Here is a 17,255-nt window from a genome sequence, read left to right as displayed (position 1 = left end):
CTCAGGAGTGTTGTAAGAGACAAAGATGGACATTTTGTATTAATCAGGGGATATGTAAAGCAGGAAGAAATCACTCTTCTAAACATATATGCACTGAATGAGGAGCCAGCAAAATATTTAATACAATTGTTGATGAATCTGAAAAATAATGTCAATAACAAAACAATAATTGTGAGAGACCTCAACACGGCATTGTCAAAACTTGATAAGTCAACCAGACTGAAACCCAACAAGAATATACTAGACCTTAGAAAGAGAAATGGAAGAGGCCTAGTAGATATATTTAGGACACTCCACCCCCAGAAACCTGGATACACATTCTTATCTAATGTACATGGGACATTCTCCAGGATAAACTACATGCTATCACATAAAACATACCTCCATAATATCAAGAGGATAGAAATTTCCTTCGCTGACACAAGGCCCTGAAATTATATGTGAACTACAAAGGGACACAGAAGAAAAACTTTAATACCTGGAAGTTAAACAGCCTAATACTGAATAACCAGTGGGTCCGAGATTAAATCAAAGAGGAAATGAAAACCTTCCTAGAAACAAATGACAATGGAGACACAACCTATCAGAACCTATGGGACACAGCAAAAGCGGTACTGAGAGGAAAATTTATAGCTTTGCAAGCATACATCAGAAAAGAAGAAAGGGCATACCTGAACAGCTTAAGCTGTTAATGACGCAGCTCATAGAATTAGAAAGTACTCAACAAAAGGACCCAAAAATAGGGAGACAGAAGGAAATAACAAAGCTGAGAGCAGAAATCAATGAAGTGGAAAACCAAAAATCAATGCAAAAGATCATGGGGCCGGAGAGATAGCATGGAGGTAAGGCGTTTACCTTTCATGCAGGAGGTCATCGGTTCGAATCCCGGCATCCCATATGGTCCCCCGTGCCTGCCAGGAGCAATTTCTGAGCACAGAGCCAGGAAAAACCCCTGAGCACTGCCGGGTGTGACCCAAAAACCACCAAAAAAAAAAAAAAGATCAACGAAAGCAGAAGTTGGTTCTTTGAAAAAATAAACAAGATTGATAGACTACTGGCAAAACTAACAAAGAAAGAGAGAGAAACTTGATAACTTGTATTAGGAATGGAAAAGGAGAGATCACCACTGATATGGCAGAGATTCAAAAGGTAATCAGAAACTACTTTGAGAAACTCTATGCCACTAAAAATGGGAAACTGGAAGAAATAGATATATTCTTGGTCTCATAATATTCCACGGTTGAATGAAGAGGATGTAGCATATATAAACACACCCATCACTATTAAGGAAAATAAGACAGTAATCAAATGTCTGCCCAAAAAGAAAAGTCCAGGCCCAGATGGACTCACCAATAAATTCTTTCAAACCTTTCAAGAGGAACTACTACCAATCCTGGGAAGACTGTTTCATAAAATAGAAAAAACCTGAACACTTTCAAATAGCTTTTATGAAGCCAACATCACCTTAATTCCTAAACCAGACAGAGATGCTACCAAAAAAGAAATTACAGACCAATATCGCTGATGAATGCAGATGCAAAGATCCTTAACAAAATCCTGGCAAATAGAATTCAATGCCTCATTAAGAAGATCATCCACTACGATCAAGTAGGTTTCATCCCAGGAATGCAAGGATGGCTTAACATTCGTAAATCTATCAACATAATACACAACATCAACAACAAGAATAATAGAAATCACATGATCATATCAATAGACGCAGAGCAAGCATTTGATAAGGTCCAACACCCATTCTTGATCAAAACTATCAGCAAGATGGGAATGGAAGGAATGTTTCTCAATATATTTAAGGCCATATACCACAAAGCAAAGGCAAATATTGTCCTCAATGGAGAAAAACTGAAAGCCTTTCCTCTAAATTCTGGCACAAGACAAGGCTGTCCTCTTTCACCACTCCTATTCAACATAGCACAGGAAGTCCTTGCTATAGTGATTATGCAAGAAAAAGATATCAAGCAAATCCAGATAGGAAAGGAAGAAGTCAAGCTCTTGCTGTTTGCAGATGACATGATACTCTACTTAGAAAATCCTAAAGACTCTACCAAAAAGCTTCTAGAAAAAATAAACTCATATAAGAATGTAGCAGTTTACAAAATTAACACATAAAAATCAATGTCAATAATAATAGGGAAGAAAGGAACAATAAGACAACAACCCCATTCACAATAGTGCCACACAAACTCAAATATCTTGGAATCAACTTGACTAAAAATATGAATGACCTATACATAGAAAACTATAAAATTATGCTCCAAGAAATAAGAGAGGACACGCAAAAATGGAAAACCATACCCTGCTCACTGATTGGCAGGATTAACATCATCAAAATGGCAGTACTCCCCATAGCATTGTACAGATTTAATGCAATCCCTCTAAAGATACCCATGACATTCTTCAAAGAAGTAGATCAGGCACTTTTGAAATTCATTTGGAACAATAAACACCCTAGAATAGCTAAAGCAATCATTGGGAAAAAGAATATGGAAGGAATTGCTTTTCCCAACTTTAAACTTTACTACGAAGTGATAGTTCTCAAAACAGCATGGTATTGCAATAAAGACAGACCCTCAGATGAGTGGAATAGGCTTGAGTTCTCAGACAATGTTCCCCAGACATACAAGCACCTAATTTTTTTTATAAAGGAGCAAGAAATCCTAAATAGAGCAAAGAAAGCCTCTTCAACAAATGGTGTTGACACAACTGGTAGCCACTTGCAAAAAATTGAACTGAGAACCCCATTCAATATCATGTAGGAAGGTAAAATCCAAATGGATGAAAAACCTCGATATCAGACCTGAAACCATAAGATATATAGAACAACACATAGGCAAAACACTCTAGGACATTGAGACTAAAGGCATCTTCAAGGAGGAAATTGTACTCTCCAAGCAAGTGAAAGCAGAGATTAACAGATGGGAATATATTAAGCTGAGAAGCTTCTGCACCTCAAAGGAAATAGCACCCAGGATACAAGAACACCCCACAGAGTGGGAGAAACTATTCAACCAATACCCATCAGATAAGGGGCTAATCTCCAAAATATACAAGGCACTGACAGAACTTTACAAGAAAAATATATCAATCCCATCAAAAAATGGGGAGAAGAAATGGACAGTTTGACAAAGAAGAAATAAAAATGGCCAAAAGACACATGAAAAACTGCTCTACATCATTAATCATCAGGGAGATGCAAATCAAAACAACTATGAGGTACCACCTCACACCCCAGAGATTGGCACACATCACAAAGAATGTGAATAAGCAGTGATGGCGGGGATGTGGAGAGAAAGGAACTCTTATCCACTGCTGGTGGGAATGCCGTCTAGTTCAACGTTTATGGAAAGCAATATGGACATTCCTCCAAAATCTGGAAATTGAGCTCCTATACGACTCAGCTATACCACTACTAGGAATATACCCTAGGAACACAAAAATACAATACAAAAATCCCCTCCTTACACCTATATTCATTGCAGCACTATTTACCATAGCAAGACTCTGAAAACAGCCAAGATACCCTTCAACAGATGAATGGCTTAAGAAACTGTGGTACATATACACACTGGAATATTATGCAGCTGTCAGGAGAGATGAAGTCATAAAATTTTCCTATACGTGGATGTACATGGAATCTATTATGCTGAGTGAAATAAGTCAAAGAAAGAGAGAAAGATGCAGAATGGTCTTACTCATCTATGGGTTTTAAGAAAAATGAAAGACATTCTTGCAATAATAATTTTCAGACACAAAAGAGAGGAGGGCTGGAAGTTTCAGCCCACCTCATGAAGGTCACCACATATAGGGATGAGTTTAGTTAGAGAAATAACTACATTGTGAACTATCCTAACTATGAGAATGTATGAGGGAAATAGAAAGCCTGTATAGAGTACAGGTGGGGTTAAGGTGGGGAGGAGGGAGATTTGGGACATTGGTGATGGGAATGTTGCACTGGTGATGGGTGGTGTTCTTTACACTGCTGAAACCTAAACACATCATCTATGTAATCAAGTTGTTTAAATAAAATATATATTAAAATGTAAATAAAGCACAATAAAAATATTCCTTTCTCCACCTGCACTAAGTGAACAAGGATTATCAAGAATACCATAATTAGAAAACATTGTTGACTGTCACTTTGTGATTTCATTCAATGCTACTATAAGAGGTAAATATTCATTGCATGTTTTTTTAAAACCAAATTTCCTTCCACTATAATTTGTAGATAAATTATATAGATATAAATATAAAAAGAATCAAAACAAATAGCATTTATTTCCAAGTTTAGTCTTAAAATTTAAATGTATCTATTATAAAGAAAAACACTATTATCATTCTAATGGAAAAAATCATTCTTTGAAGTAAAAAATTTGTACCAGACTATTAATATTTAAATTCAAAATGAATCATTTTGTTCTAGTAGTATGAAAACACATTATTATGAAAATTCTTTAAAACAAAAGTAAATTACATTATTCTGTTTTTGTATGTGCTGGCAATATGCATAGAATAAAGCAGAAGTTTCTAAAATATTAACATTCAAATCAAGAGAATGTATACTATTAAGAAATGTCCTGCCTCTTTTCATAGTAATATATAAGTAGGTTTGAGGTTTGTCCATATAGCTTTAGCAGTCAACATTCACAGAAACCTAAAATTGTATTCATATCTTTGTTCAAGAGTAAAATGGTATGCAATTGTTTTTGTCACTTGAAATTCTCCTATTTTGAAAACTTTCATGGTTTCTTCAAATCTTTATTCATTATAAGTTGAATGAAAATATGATAAAATATAAGGATTAGAGGTATTAAACTCAACTTTTAAATATATTTGCTTAAAAATTATTTGTAGAATTTGATTAATAAAGGTTCTATAAAACTAATGGTAATTATGTTTAAATTTATCCATATAAAAGTTAATTTAAAAAATATAATAGGGGCCAGAGTGGTGGCTTCTGCACTAGGACATTTGCCTTGCATGCACTGACCTAGGACAGATTCCTAGGTTCGAATCTGGTTCGATTCCCTGGAGTCCCATATGGTCCCACAAGCCAGGAACAATTTCTGAGTGCATAGCCAGGAGTAACCCCTGAGCATCACTAGGTGTGGCTCAAAACCCAAATATATATATATAAATATGCTAATTTGGTACCAACAATTATTTTAAGCTGAACACAACTGAAAAGAAAAAAAATGAACCATCTTTCTCCCTCTGCCTATAAGTAGGACAATAATGTATGCAGTTGTAGAGAATTATGTAACTGTAAAAAGAACAAAGATTAAACCCTAGAGAAGGCAAATATTGACAAGTCTGTGAAAGAAACCTGTTTTTCCTGGTGACATCCACATACTTTTTTCTAAACAACTTGATCTCTCTTTAGCTAAAGACAAGTTTCTTGTTTTGTTGGTTTTTGAACTATACTACTGGTGCTCAAAGTAACACATGGGTTGCCAGGGATCAAACCAAGTTGGCCATGTGGAAGGTAAGTGCCTTACACCTACTATCTCTCCAGCCCCTAAAGATAGTATTTAAATGAACTGTAAACTGGGGTCGAAGTGGTGACACGGAGGGGTAAGGTGTCTACCTTGACAGCGATAGCCTAGGACAGACGGCGTTAGATCCTCCATCGTCCCATATGGTCCTCTAACCCAGGAGTGATTTCTGAGCGCATAGCCAGGAGTAACCCCTGAGCATCACTGGGTGTGGCCCAAAAATTCAAACCAAAACAAAACAAAAAACAACTCTAAACTGAGTTTAAAATATAAATAGAATGTTATGAAAGATACTCATCTCCCATATACAGATGTTCAAAATTCTTCTTTTACCAATACATTTAAAATTATACGGTCCCATGAATAACTCAGAATATGAGATATTTTCTCTCTTCTGTACATATAGTAAGACATTTAGTAAGTTTGGCTTACTTTTTCACATATTTTAGTAAATAACAAGTAATGCTTAGTATATTTTCTGTGTAAGCAATATTCTTATAAACTATTAAAAAGGAACAAAAACTTTGTTACTTTTGAACTTTACATTTTTCCAGTGTCATTAAAAGTTAACTGAATTTTTGTATTAGAATATCGTAATAGGATTGTGTCAATCCTAGTGACAAGATAATTAGTACATGTGAGTAATTGAGCCCAAGATATTTCCTTGAGCTGAATATCTGATACCTCACATTGTCCAATGAGTGTGGCCCAAAAACAAAAATAAGAAAAATGCTATTCTGTCAAACATTTATGTTTTACTGGAATTATAAAGATAATGAAGATTGTTAAATTATAAGCCATATTAAAGTGATTAAATTACAAAGAAAAAATACAACAGGAAGATAGTGATTCTAGTATTTGGAAAGGAGGGCAAAGTTTATAATTTTAATGAGATTGATTTTTCTCTGCTAAAGGTACCTAAATATAACAAAGACAGTAAAACTTATGTTAAATTAACTTTAATTAATTGGCCTTTTATTTGTTTTTGGCCCATACTTGGTGGCACTCCAGGGACAATACATTGTATCAGGCATTGAAACAGGGTTGGCCACATGTAAGACAAGCATCTTCACCTGTACTATTTTTCTAGCCACAGTTCATTGACCTTTTAGAGCCAGCATGGTAATTAAAATAACGAGGAAATTTTTATAAAGTAACATATATTTCTACCTGTAAGTATAAATACAGTAAAGGTAGGACAAGAGCAATTAAATCACTTCTAACTAAATACTAAACATAGAACTTGCACATACCACTTGCCCATTATGTGGATTCTTATGAGCATATGGAGGTCCACGAATATGATTCCACATCTGGCCAGAAGTCATAGCAAAAACTATACACTGAAAAATAAGGTACATTGTTAAATATGTACAGCAAACATCAGGCTACTGTATTTTTTAAATAATTATAATGAAACATTTAATAAGCCACCATCTTGTTGATGAAAATGATAATTGCATAAACTATAACAATGGAAAATTTCTTTTTCTTAAATCTATAAAAAGGGAATACCAATTTTGCTGGATAGAGAGATACTAATAGTTAAAGTGAATAGCCTATGTAAAGCATCTGGCATGTGTTAACAAAAGCCAATCAAAAGCACAAATTAGAGATGATATTTTAGGTACAAATAGGAATAAGACAGGTTATATACTTGCTAGATCTGTCAGAAGATGCTATATTAGAAAACACGTCAAAATGATTCAAAGTATTATATGCAGGGCAGAAAAGTATATTTTAAGTCACAGTTAATCACTGTACCTAAAAGGTAAAATTTTGTTTAAACTATGCATTTTTATACAGCGAAACTGGAATCTAAAGATCATTTATTCAACTGATGTCCTACTTCTTTGTTTATTCATTTATTCAGAATTTCCTACTTTTCACTGCCTTGAGACAACTTCTTTCTTGTTTAATACTGTCGTCCCATAAGTAAATAGCAATTTTGATGCCAATATCTAGCTAAAGTCACTTATTATTCAGAAACAAATGAAATAACATGATGGTCAGCTAACAAGAGCTTCATGGGAATGTTGTACTGGTTAAAGGGAGTGTTCTGTTTAAGACTTGAACCCAACTACAATCATGCTTATAATCATGCTACTTAAAGATTTTATTTTAATTCTGAAGCTACCCAGCGAGCAAGAAATGGCTGGGTGTGGGAACTGCCAGGTGAAGTGCTGATTGCTTCACCTGTGGAGTCTCCATCCTGCTGTGCTTCTCAAAGAAAACTGAGGACCTAAAGAGAACCCTATCCTGTGCTCCTCTCTCTTTCCTGAATCCTTCAAGCTCTCCTCAGAGCCCTGGGAAGCAAATCCCAAAAAAACTGCATTCTGAAGCTACCCAGTGAGTGAGTGAGTGAGTGAGTGAGTGAGTGAGTGAGTGAGTGAGTGAGTGAGTGAGTGAGTAAGAAACAGCTGACTGTGGACTGCCAGGTGAAGTGCTGATTGCTTCACCTGTGGAGTCTCCGCCCTGCTGTGCTTCTTCTGAGGAAACTGAGGACATAAAGAGAACCCTGTCCTATGCTCCTCTGTCTTTCCTGAATCCTTGAAGCTCTCCTCAGAGCCCTGGGAAGTGAATCCCAAAAAAACTGCATTCCGAAGCTACCCAGTGAGCAAGTGAGTGAATAAGAAATGGCTGACTTTACAAGACCAGAAAGGGGAAGCCACTCAATTCTGCTGGAACTCAGATGCCAGCACCCCATCTGCCTGTCTTCTGTGCTGTGCTCCATCTTCGGCCTGATTTCATCCTGAGTGTGGCTCATCTGCAGACTGCTCAACTTCCCTGGAGCCTTCCCTGGAGGTGAGCTTACAGGCCCAGAACGGGGAAGCCGCTGAACTCTGCTGGAACTCAGATGCCAGCACCCCTATCTGCCTGTCTTCTGTGCTGTGCTCCATTTTTGGCCTGATTTCATCCTCTGTGTGGCTCATCTGCAGATAGCTTGCCTTCCCTGGAGCCTTCCCTGGAGGTGAGTTTACAAGCCCAGAAAGGGTGGAGCCAGAGAAGCACAGCCGCTCTGCTCCACTTCCCAGCCCTACACATAATTTAGACAATGAATACAAACACAACATGTAAAAAACCCACAATACAAGTGTGACAATGGGGAAACAACGCAGGCTAGTGCCAGACATAGAGAATGACAATGGCAACTCTGATGACTTGGACATGACCTAACAACTAGTCAGTCTCTCAGATAAGGAGTTTAGAATCGCAATATGGAAAATGTTCAAGGAACTCAAAGAAAGTATAGAAGAGAACACTAATTAGAATCAAGAGTATATGAAGATAAAAATCAGAAAACTCCAAACTGAAATTTCAGGTCAAATGACAGGTCTCAAAAACTCAGTAGGTGAATTGAAGAAAAACATGGTTGAGCTTTTCCACGGATTAACAGCAGCTGAGAATAGAATTAGTACACTGGATGATGAGATGAATAACAATTCCATACAGCAGAAGAAATTGGAAAAAAGCCTTAAAGCAAATGATCAAACAATGAAAAAATTACTCAAAGAATGGGAACAGATAAAAATAGAGGTCTATGATAAGCTCAACAGAAACAACTTAAGAATCATTGCAGTCCCAGCGACCCAGGAGGAAAATTTCCAGGAACAATCAATGGTCAAGAACATCATTAAAGACAAACTACCAGAGCTAATGAATACATGTGATCAAATCCTGCATGCCCGAAGAGTACCAACTAAAAGAGACCCCAGAAAAAACACCCCAAGACACATCCTAGTCACAATGAGGAATCCCACAGATAGAGAAAGAATTCTGAAAGCAGCAAGATCAAAAAGAGAAACTATATTCAAGGAAACATCCTTGAGATTTACTGCAGACCTGTCACCGGAAACAGTCAAGGCCAGAAGGCAGTGGTGGGACATAGTGACAGAACTCAATGAAATAAATGCTTCGCTCAGAATACTGCAACCAGCAAAACTCAACTTCAGGTTTGAAGGAACAATACATGATTTCACAGACAAATAACAGCTCAGAAACTTTACAGACAGAAAACCATTCTTAAAAGAAAAACTGAACGGCCTATTTTAAGAAAAGACTGACCAACAGACACACCAAACTTTGATATAAAGATGGCACTAAATCCAAGGACAATTCTTTCTATCAATGTCAATGGACTAACTGCACCAGTTAACAGACACAGAGTGGCAAAATGGATCAAAAAACTAAATCCAACCTTCTGCTGCCTACAAGAAACACACTTGAATAGTCAGAACAAACATAGACTCAAAATAAAAGGCTGGAGGAAAATCATCCAAGCAAACAACACCCATAAAAAAGCTGGAGGGGCCATACTAATATCAGATGATGAAAACTTTATACTTAGGAAAGTTGTAAGGGACAAAGATGGACATTTTGTATTAATCAAGGGATACATACAGCAGGAAGAAATGACTCTCCTAAACATGTATGCACCGAATAGGAGGCCAGCAAAATATTTAATAAAATTGTTGACAAATCTGAAAAATATTATCAATAATAACACAATAATTGTGGGAGACCTCAATATGGCATTGTCAACACTTGATAGGTCAACCAGACTGAAACCCAACAAGAATATACTAGACCTGAAAAGAGAAATGGAAGAAAGAGGCCTAGTAGATATATACAGGACACTCCACACCCAGAAGCTGGATACACATTCTTCTCTAATGTACATGGGACATTCTCCAGAATAGACTGAATGCTAGCACATAAAACATACCTCAATAATATCAAGAGGATAGAAATTTTGCAGGCTACCTTCACTGACAACAAGGCCCTGAAATTATATGTGAACCAAAAAGGGACACAGAAGAAAAACTTTAATACCTGGAAGTTAAACAGCCTAAGACTGAATAACCAGTGGGTCCAAGATGAAATCAAAGAGGAAATCAAAGCCTTCCTAGAAATAAATGACAATGGAGACACAAACTATCAGAACCTATGGGACACAGCAAAAGCAGTAATGAGAGGAAAATTTATAGCTTTGCAAGCGAACATCAGGAAAGAAGAAGGTACATACCTGAATAGCTTAATGACGCAGCTCATAGAATTAGAAAGTATTCAGCAAAAGGACCAAAAAATAGGGCGACAGAAGGAAATAACAAAGCTGAGAGCAGAAATCAATGAAGTGGAAACCCAAAAAACGATCCAAAAGATTAACGAAAGCAGAAGTTGGTTCTTTGAAAAAAACGAACAAGATAGATAGAACACTGGCAAAACTAACAAAAAAAGAGAGAGAGAGGAGAGAGAGAGAGAGAGAGAAGAGAGAGAGAGAATCTTGATAACTAGTAATAGGATTGAAAAAGGAGAGATCACTACTGATATGGCACAGATTCAAAGGGTAATCAGAAACTACTTTGAGAAACTCTATGCCACTAAAAATGTGAACCCGGAAGAAATGGATAAAATCTCTTATAATCTTCCACGGTTGAATGAAGAGGATGTAGCATATATAAACACACCCATCACTATTGAGGAAATTAAGACAGTAATCAAATGTCTGCCCAAAAACAAAAGCTCAGGCCCAGATGATTTACTAATGAATTCATTCAAACCTTTCAAGAGGAACTTCTATCAAAACAGGAACACTTCTAAATAGCTTTTATGAAGCCAACATCACCTTGATACCTAAGCCATATAGAGATCCTACCAAAAAAAAAATTTCAGACCAATATCACTGATGAATGCATATGCAAAGATCCTTAACAAAATCCTGGCAAATAGGATTCAATGCCTCATTAAGGAGATCATCCACAACGATCAAGTAGGTTTCATTCCAGGAATGCAAGGCTGGTTTAACATCCGTAAATATATCAACATAATACACAACATCAACAACAAGAAAAATAGAAATACATGATCATATCCATAGATGCAGATAAAGCATTTGATAAGGTCCAACACCCATTCTTCATCAAACCTCTCATCTAGATGGGAATGGAAGGAACCTATCTCAATATAGTTAAGGCCATCTACCACAAGCTAGGGGCAAATATTGTCCTCAATGGAGAGAAACTGAAAGCCTTTCCTCTAAATTCTGGCACAAGACAAGGCTGTCCTCTCTCACCACTCCTATTCAATATAGCACTGTAAGTACTCGCTATAGCGTTTAGACAAGAAAAAGATATCAAGGGAATCCAGAGAGGAAAGGAAGAATTCATGCTCTCGCTGTTTACAGATGACATGATACTCTACCTAGAAAACCCTAAAGTCTCTACGAAAAAGCTTCTAGAAACAATAGACTCATATAGCAAGGTGGCAGGCTACAAAATTAACACACAAAAATCAATGGCTTTTCTATACAGCAATAATAATAGGGAAAAAAAGGAACATTAAGAAAACAACCCCATTCACAATAGTGCCACACAAACTCAAATATCTTGGAATCAACTTGACTAAAAATGTGAAAGACCTATACAAAGAAAACTATAAAACTCTGCTCCAAGAAATAAGAGAGGACACGCGGAAATGGAAGCACATACCCTGCTCATGGATTGGCAGGATTAACATCATCAAAATGGCAATACTCCCCAAAGCATTGTACAGATTTAATGAGATCCCTCTAAAGATACTCATGACATTCTTGAAAGAAGTAGATCAGGCACTTTTGAAATTCATTTGGAATAATAAACACCCTAGAATATCTAAAGCATTCATTGGGAAAAAGAATATGGGAGGAATTACTTTCTCCAACTTTAAACTGTACTTCAAAGCAATAGTTATCAAAAAAGCATGGTATTGGAATAAAGACAGGCCCTCAGATCAGTGAAATAGGCTTGAATGCTCAGAGAATATTCCCGAGACATACAATCACCTAATTTTTGATAAAGGAGCAAGAATTCCTAATTGGAGCAAAGAAAGCCTCTTCAACAAGTTGTGTTGGCACAACTAGCTAGCCACTTGCAAAAAAATTGAACTTAGACCCCCAGCTATCATCATGTACGAAGGTTAAATCCAAATGGATGAAAGACCTCGATATCAGACCTGAAACCATAAGATATATAGAACAACACATAGGTAAAACAGTCCAGGACATTGAGACTAAAGACATCTTCAAAGAGGAGAGTGCGCTCTCCAAGCAAGTGAGAACAGAGATTAACAGATGAGAATATATTAAACTGAGAAGCTTCTGCACCTCAAAAGAAATAGAGCCCAGGATACAAGAGCCACCCACTGAGTGGGAGAAACTATTCACCCAATACCCATCAGACAAGGAGCTAATCTCTAAAATATACAAGGCACTGATAGAAATTTACAAGAAAAAACATCTAATCCCATCAAAAAATGGGGAGAAGAAATGGACAGACACTTTGACAAAGAAGAAATACAAATGGCCAAAAGACACATGAAAAAATGCTCCACATTACTAATCATCAGGGAGATGCAAATCAAAACAACTATGAGTTACCACCTCACACCCCAGAGATTGGCACACATCACAAAGAATGAGAACAAGCAGTGTTGGCGGGGATGTGGAGAGAAAGGAACTCTTATCCACTGCTGGTGGGAATGCCGTCTAGTTCAACCTTTATAGAAAGCAATATGGACATTCTTCCAAAAACTGGAAATCGAACTCCCATACGACCCAGCTATACCACTCCTGGGAATATACCCTAGGAACAGAAAAATACAATTAAAAATCCCTTCCTTACACCTATATTCATTGCAGCACTATTTACCATAGCAAGACTCTAGAAACAGCCAAGAAACCCTTCAATAGATGAATGGCTAAAGAAACTGTGGTACGTATACACAATGAAATATTATGCAGCTGTCAGGAGAGATGAAGTCATGAAATTTTCCTATACATGGATGTACATGGAATCTATTATACTGAGTGAAATAAGTTAGAAAGAGAGAGAAAGACGTAGAATGGTTTCACTCATCTATAGGTTTTAAGAAAAATGAAAGACATTCTTGCCATAATAACTTTCAGCACAAAAGAGAAAAGAGCTGGAAGTTACAGCTCTCCTCATGAAGCTCACCACAAACAGAGATGAGTTTAGTTAGAGAAATAACTAAGTTTCTAACTATCCTAATAAAGAGAATGTACGAGGGAAATAAAAAGCCTGTCTAGAGTACTTGTGGGGGTTGGGTGAGGAGGAGGGAGATTTGGGACACTGGTGATGGGTATGTTGCACTGCTAATGGGTGGTGTTCTTTACATGACTGAAACCCAAACACAATCATGTATGTAATAAACTTGTTTAAATTAAAAAAATTAAAAAATAATAAAAAAAAGTATGGAAAAAAGATTTTACTTTAAAACAATAAAACAAATAAACCTTCTGACAAGAACTAAATGACTTCACTGGAGATAAATTAATTTTCACAATTTTGTTTCTCACTGTACTTTTTTTTTCTATTCGTTTTGTTTTGTTTTGTTTTGTTTTTGTGTTAGGGGCCACTCCCATTTGATGCTCAGGGGTTACTCCTGGCTATGAACTCAGAAATCACCCCGTCTTGGGGGGGATACTATATGGAACACCGGGGGATAGAATTGCAGTTGTTCGTCCTAGGCTTGTGCTTGCAAGGCAGATGCCTTACCTCTAGTGACACGTCTCCAGCACCTCTATTTTTTCTATTATTTTAAAATAATTTTGCTCTCACTTATCTGGAAACAAATGTATTAAGATCAATTCTATCAACTATGTAATATATGCTCTTTAAATAAAGTGAATTTTAAAAGAATAAAGTAATTAAAGAAAAATAACTTTAATGAGCTTCTACTCTATTTTTTTTTTCTCACACTGGGTGGCGCTCAGGGGTTCCTCCTGATTCTGCACTCAGAAGTGGCTCCTGGCAGGCTCGGGGGACCATAGGAGATATCGGGATTCAAACCACTATCTATTTTTATACCTCCTTGGCAATCAAAGCATCTAAGCAAATATATATAAAACAAAATTACAAAGTATACAGTGAATGCTTTTCCCACTTAAAATATAACACTCATTAATTCAGACTTTTTTTTTTAATTTTGAACCTCCCCTCAAGCATACCCATTAGACTTAGTGAGTCCCATTAATCATTTTCCATCTACTGGATGGCCAACGATCAATACATCTGAAGATCCTCAAATACTGTGGTCCCAGTAATTAGCCTCACTCTTTATGATTTTGGGGATTGAATTTAAGTTAACAACACATAAATCCTTATACTGTATCTCCCACCCTGAGATTATTTCAGACTTTAAGTCAGAATGACCTGTATACATTACTCAGATAGATATTGACCTGAAAATCAGATTTTACAGAATATGTGTACTTATTTTTTTTTAAAGGATCTTCTCATTGATGCCTAGGAGAGGGATATGTACCGCAAGGGATCAAAGCTGAAGGAACACTTCTCTGACTTACAACTATACTATACAAGCAACACTGATCAGAATAGATTTATATTGGGAAAAAAATGCCCTGACCAATGGAATATAGTACTGGGGATTAAAATAAAGTCAGCTGTGTGCAAGATAACCACCCAACCCTACAGCTAAATAATAGTATTTTTTAACATTAAGCAAATCTAGTGATGATGGTTTTGAATAAAATCTTTAGGAGATTCAAGTTCCACAAGCTAGCCACAGATACATAAAAAAAAAAAGACAACTCAAATGTGTAAGTTTACATTAATAAAAGCAGAGAAGGATTTTTTTAATTCAAGATTTTATTGTTAGAGTAGAGAGGATTTAAAACAAGGTTTGAAGACATTACTACTTTCTGCAGGTCTGATAGTGACTTTTAAAACTCATCAGGGAGAAACATAACTGCCAAGATTCTCTACTCAAGTATGTTTGAGTGTTAGAATATCTTTTATTATGCTAAGTTAATCAGCTTTCAAGGATTCAAAGTAAAAAAAAATCTGCGTGAAGCAGCAGAAGGTCGAGAAAATTGATCTACTGAAATAATATATGTCCCGTGGAAATGTTCTGAGGTATTCTAGTGGTGCACTGCAGCTTCCTTTAGGCAAAAGGTCTAGCACATGAGATGTGTCCACTTTTGAGAAGCCTCATAGAATGAAAAGATAAAAACTTTACACATACCAGTGGAATCAAATCATTTCTAGCTGTGTTAGTTTCTCCAAGTTTATTGAATCCTAATTCACTTGCTGGTAAAACAAGAAAAATACAACATCCCTTTCCATAGTTAATGTAAGGAATAAGTACATAAAATGCATCAATGGAAAACTCAGAAACCAGAAATGTTGATTATTACAATTATAATTCTTCTTGAGGAGAGAGAAAACAAAATAAAATACTTTTATTCAATGTAATTTGGGGAAGATTGCATGAGCTTTTGTAGACTACACCTTTTAGAGATAACCTATAGTATTCAATTATTTTACATATTTTAATTAAATAATGAAACAAAAATTCTAATTTCTATGTACTGGCTTAAAATTGGTTAATTTTTGTAGGAATTTCCATGTGGATAGTAAAATCATACAGGTTATTAATGACAGCTCTCTTTATACTTCATATTCCTCTATTTCTGTTCTTAAGCTGTAAATAAGTCTAATAAGAAATGGTCAAAAGTAACTGTAGGCATAATTTAAAATTTTCTTTTTAAAATCTTCACTGATGAGTTTTTTAAAATTAATATCTTTATTTAAACACTTTGATTACAAACATGATTGTGGTTGGGTTTCAGTCATCTAAAGAACATCTCCCATTAATGAGTTTTTAACTAATTTTTTTATCAATAAAAGTCACATATTATTTCTCATTTTAACTATTTGTGATAGTTTTTATTAAAAGATGTTTGGATCAGTGGTAAATACTTGCATTGCACATGTGACATCGCCATAAAGATTACCTCTCCTACATAGGTATATTTCATTATCTCTGCTAGAAAAAATTCTATGAACTTTGTGACATTTATCTGATAAGTTTTCTTTATGTGTAGAGAAATGTTATTCCCATTTGTACATTTCTTTATGTCAGATTATTTTAACATCTGTCAAAATGTAGTTAGTTTTTTAATATTTTCATTTCCATGTAAGCTGATTTGTTTTTGTGGGTTTTTTTTAAACAATGTAATCTGGTTAATACCCTATTTTTTACTCTTACATAATGAGTTCTGGTTTTTATTAAAATCCTATGAAGAATGTTTAATATTTTTATTTTACTGTGCGCTTAAATTCATTAGGTACAAGCTATGAGTCCCAATCATTTTGAGTGTGTAGTTTGAATGTCAATTAAATTTTCAAAGGCTGCTGTGCTATTTAGATCTGTTTCTCTGTCACCCAGTGATCCATCTGGAATGTGGGCAGAATTCTGCCCTTTACTTTAATTAACAACAGCTTTGGAATGCTAATTAGGATTATACTCACACATGTTAGGTCAGGGTGAACTCATGTGTTCAAAAGCAGTTTTATAAAATAATTTTCCAGAATTATCCGTTATCTCAATATTTTCTATCTTCTCAGCTACTCTAGGTTGAAAATCTATACTACAGAAGCACAACAGTACTCAGGTAGAGAGCAACAACAATCAAACTCCAAATGACTGTAACCTTTATGGAAAGGCTTCCAACCAACTCCTGCACTCATGCTATGTTCATCATGGCTTAGACTGTTCTGTCACAGAATTGATATAAATAATTCAGGGAAAAATAAAGGAATTTCCTAAATTTTTACTAAAATATCTGATCTTTAGTTTTGATATACTAAGCAGATAAAAGAAGTTATAAAGTTAGTATCTGCTCCACAGTGCTCATATTCAAGACATACAGTAAATGAACAAGTA

General features: G+C 35.8%; 1 protein-coding gene across 4 annotated transcripts in view; it reads right to left on the bottom strand.

Moving 5' to 3' along the window:
• Nucleotides 1-17,255, bottom strand: part of TUSC3 (tumor suppressor candidate 3) — a 156,395-nt gene that overhangs the window by 52,396 nt on the left and 86,744 nt on the right. For all 4 annotated transcript variants that reach the window (XM_049772381.1, XM_049772380.1, XM_049772383.1 and 1 more), the window contains exon 6: nt 6,764-6,853. In XM_049772381.1, coding sequence (XP_049628338.1) covers nt 6,764-6,853 — 90 coding nt within the window. The remainder of the gene's footprint in view (nt 1-6,763; nt 6,854-17,255) is intronic.

The sequence above is a fragment of the Suncus etruscus genome, chromosome 4 (assembly GCF_024139225.1).
Source record: "Suncus etruscus isolate mSunEtr1 chromosome 4, mSunEtr1.pri.cur, whole genome shotgun sequence".
Classification (NCBI taxonomy): domain Eukaryota; kingdom Metazoa; phylum Chordata; class Mammalia; order Eulipotyphla; family Soricidae; genus Suncus; species Suncus etruscus.
Note: the sequence above shows the minus strand (reverse complement) of the source record. Positions and strands in the feature narration are given on the sequence as shown.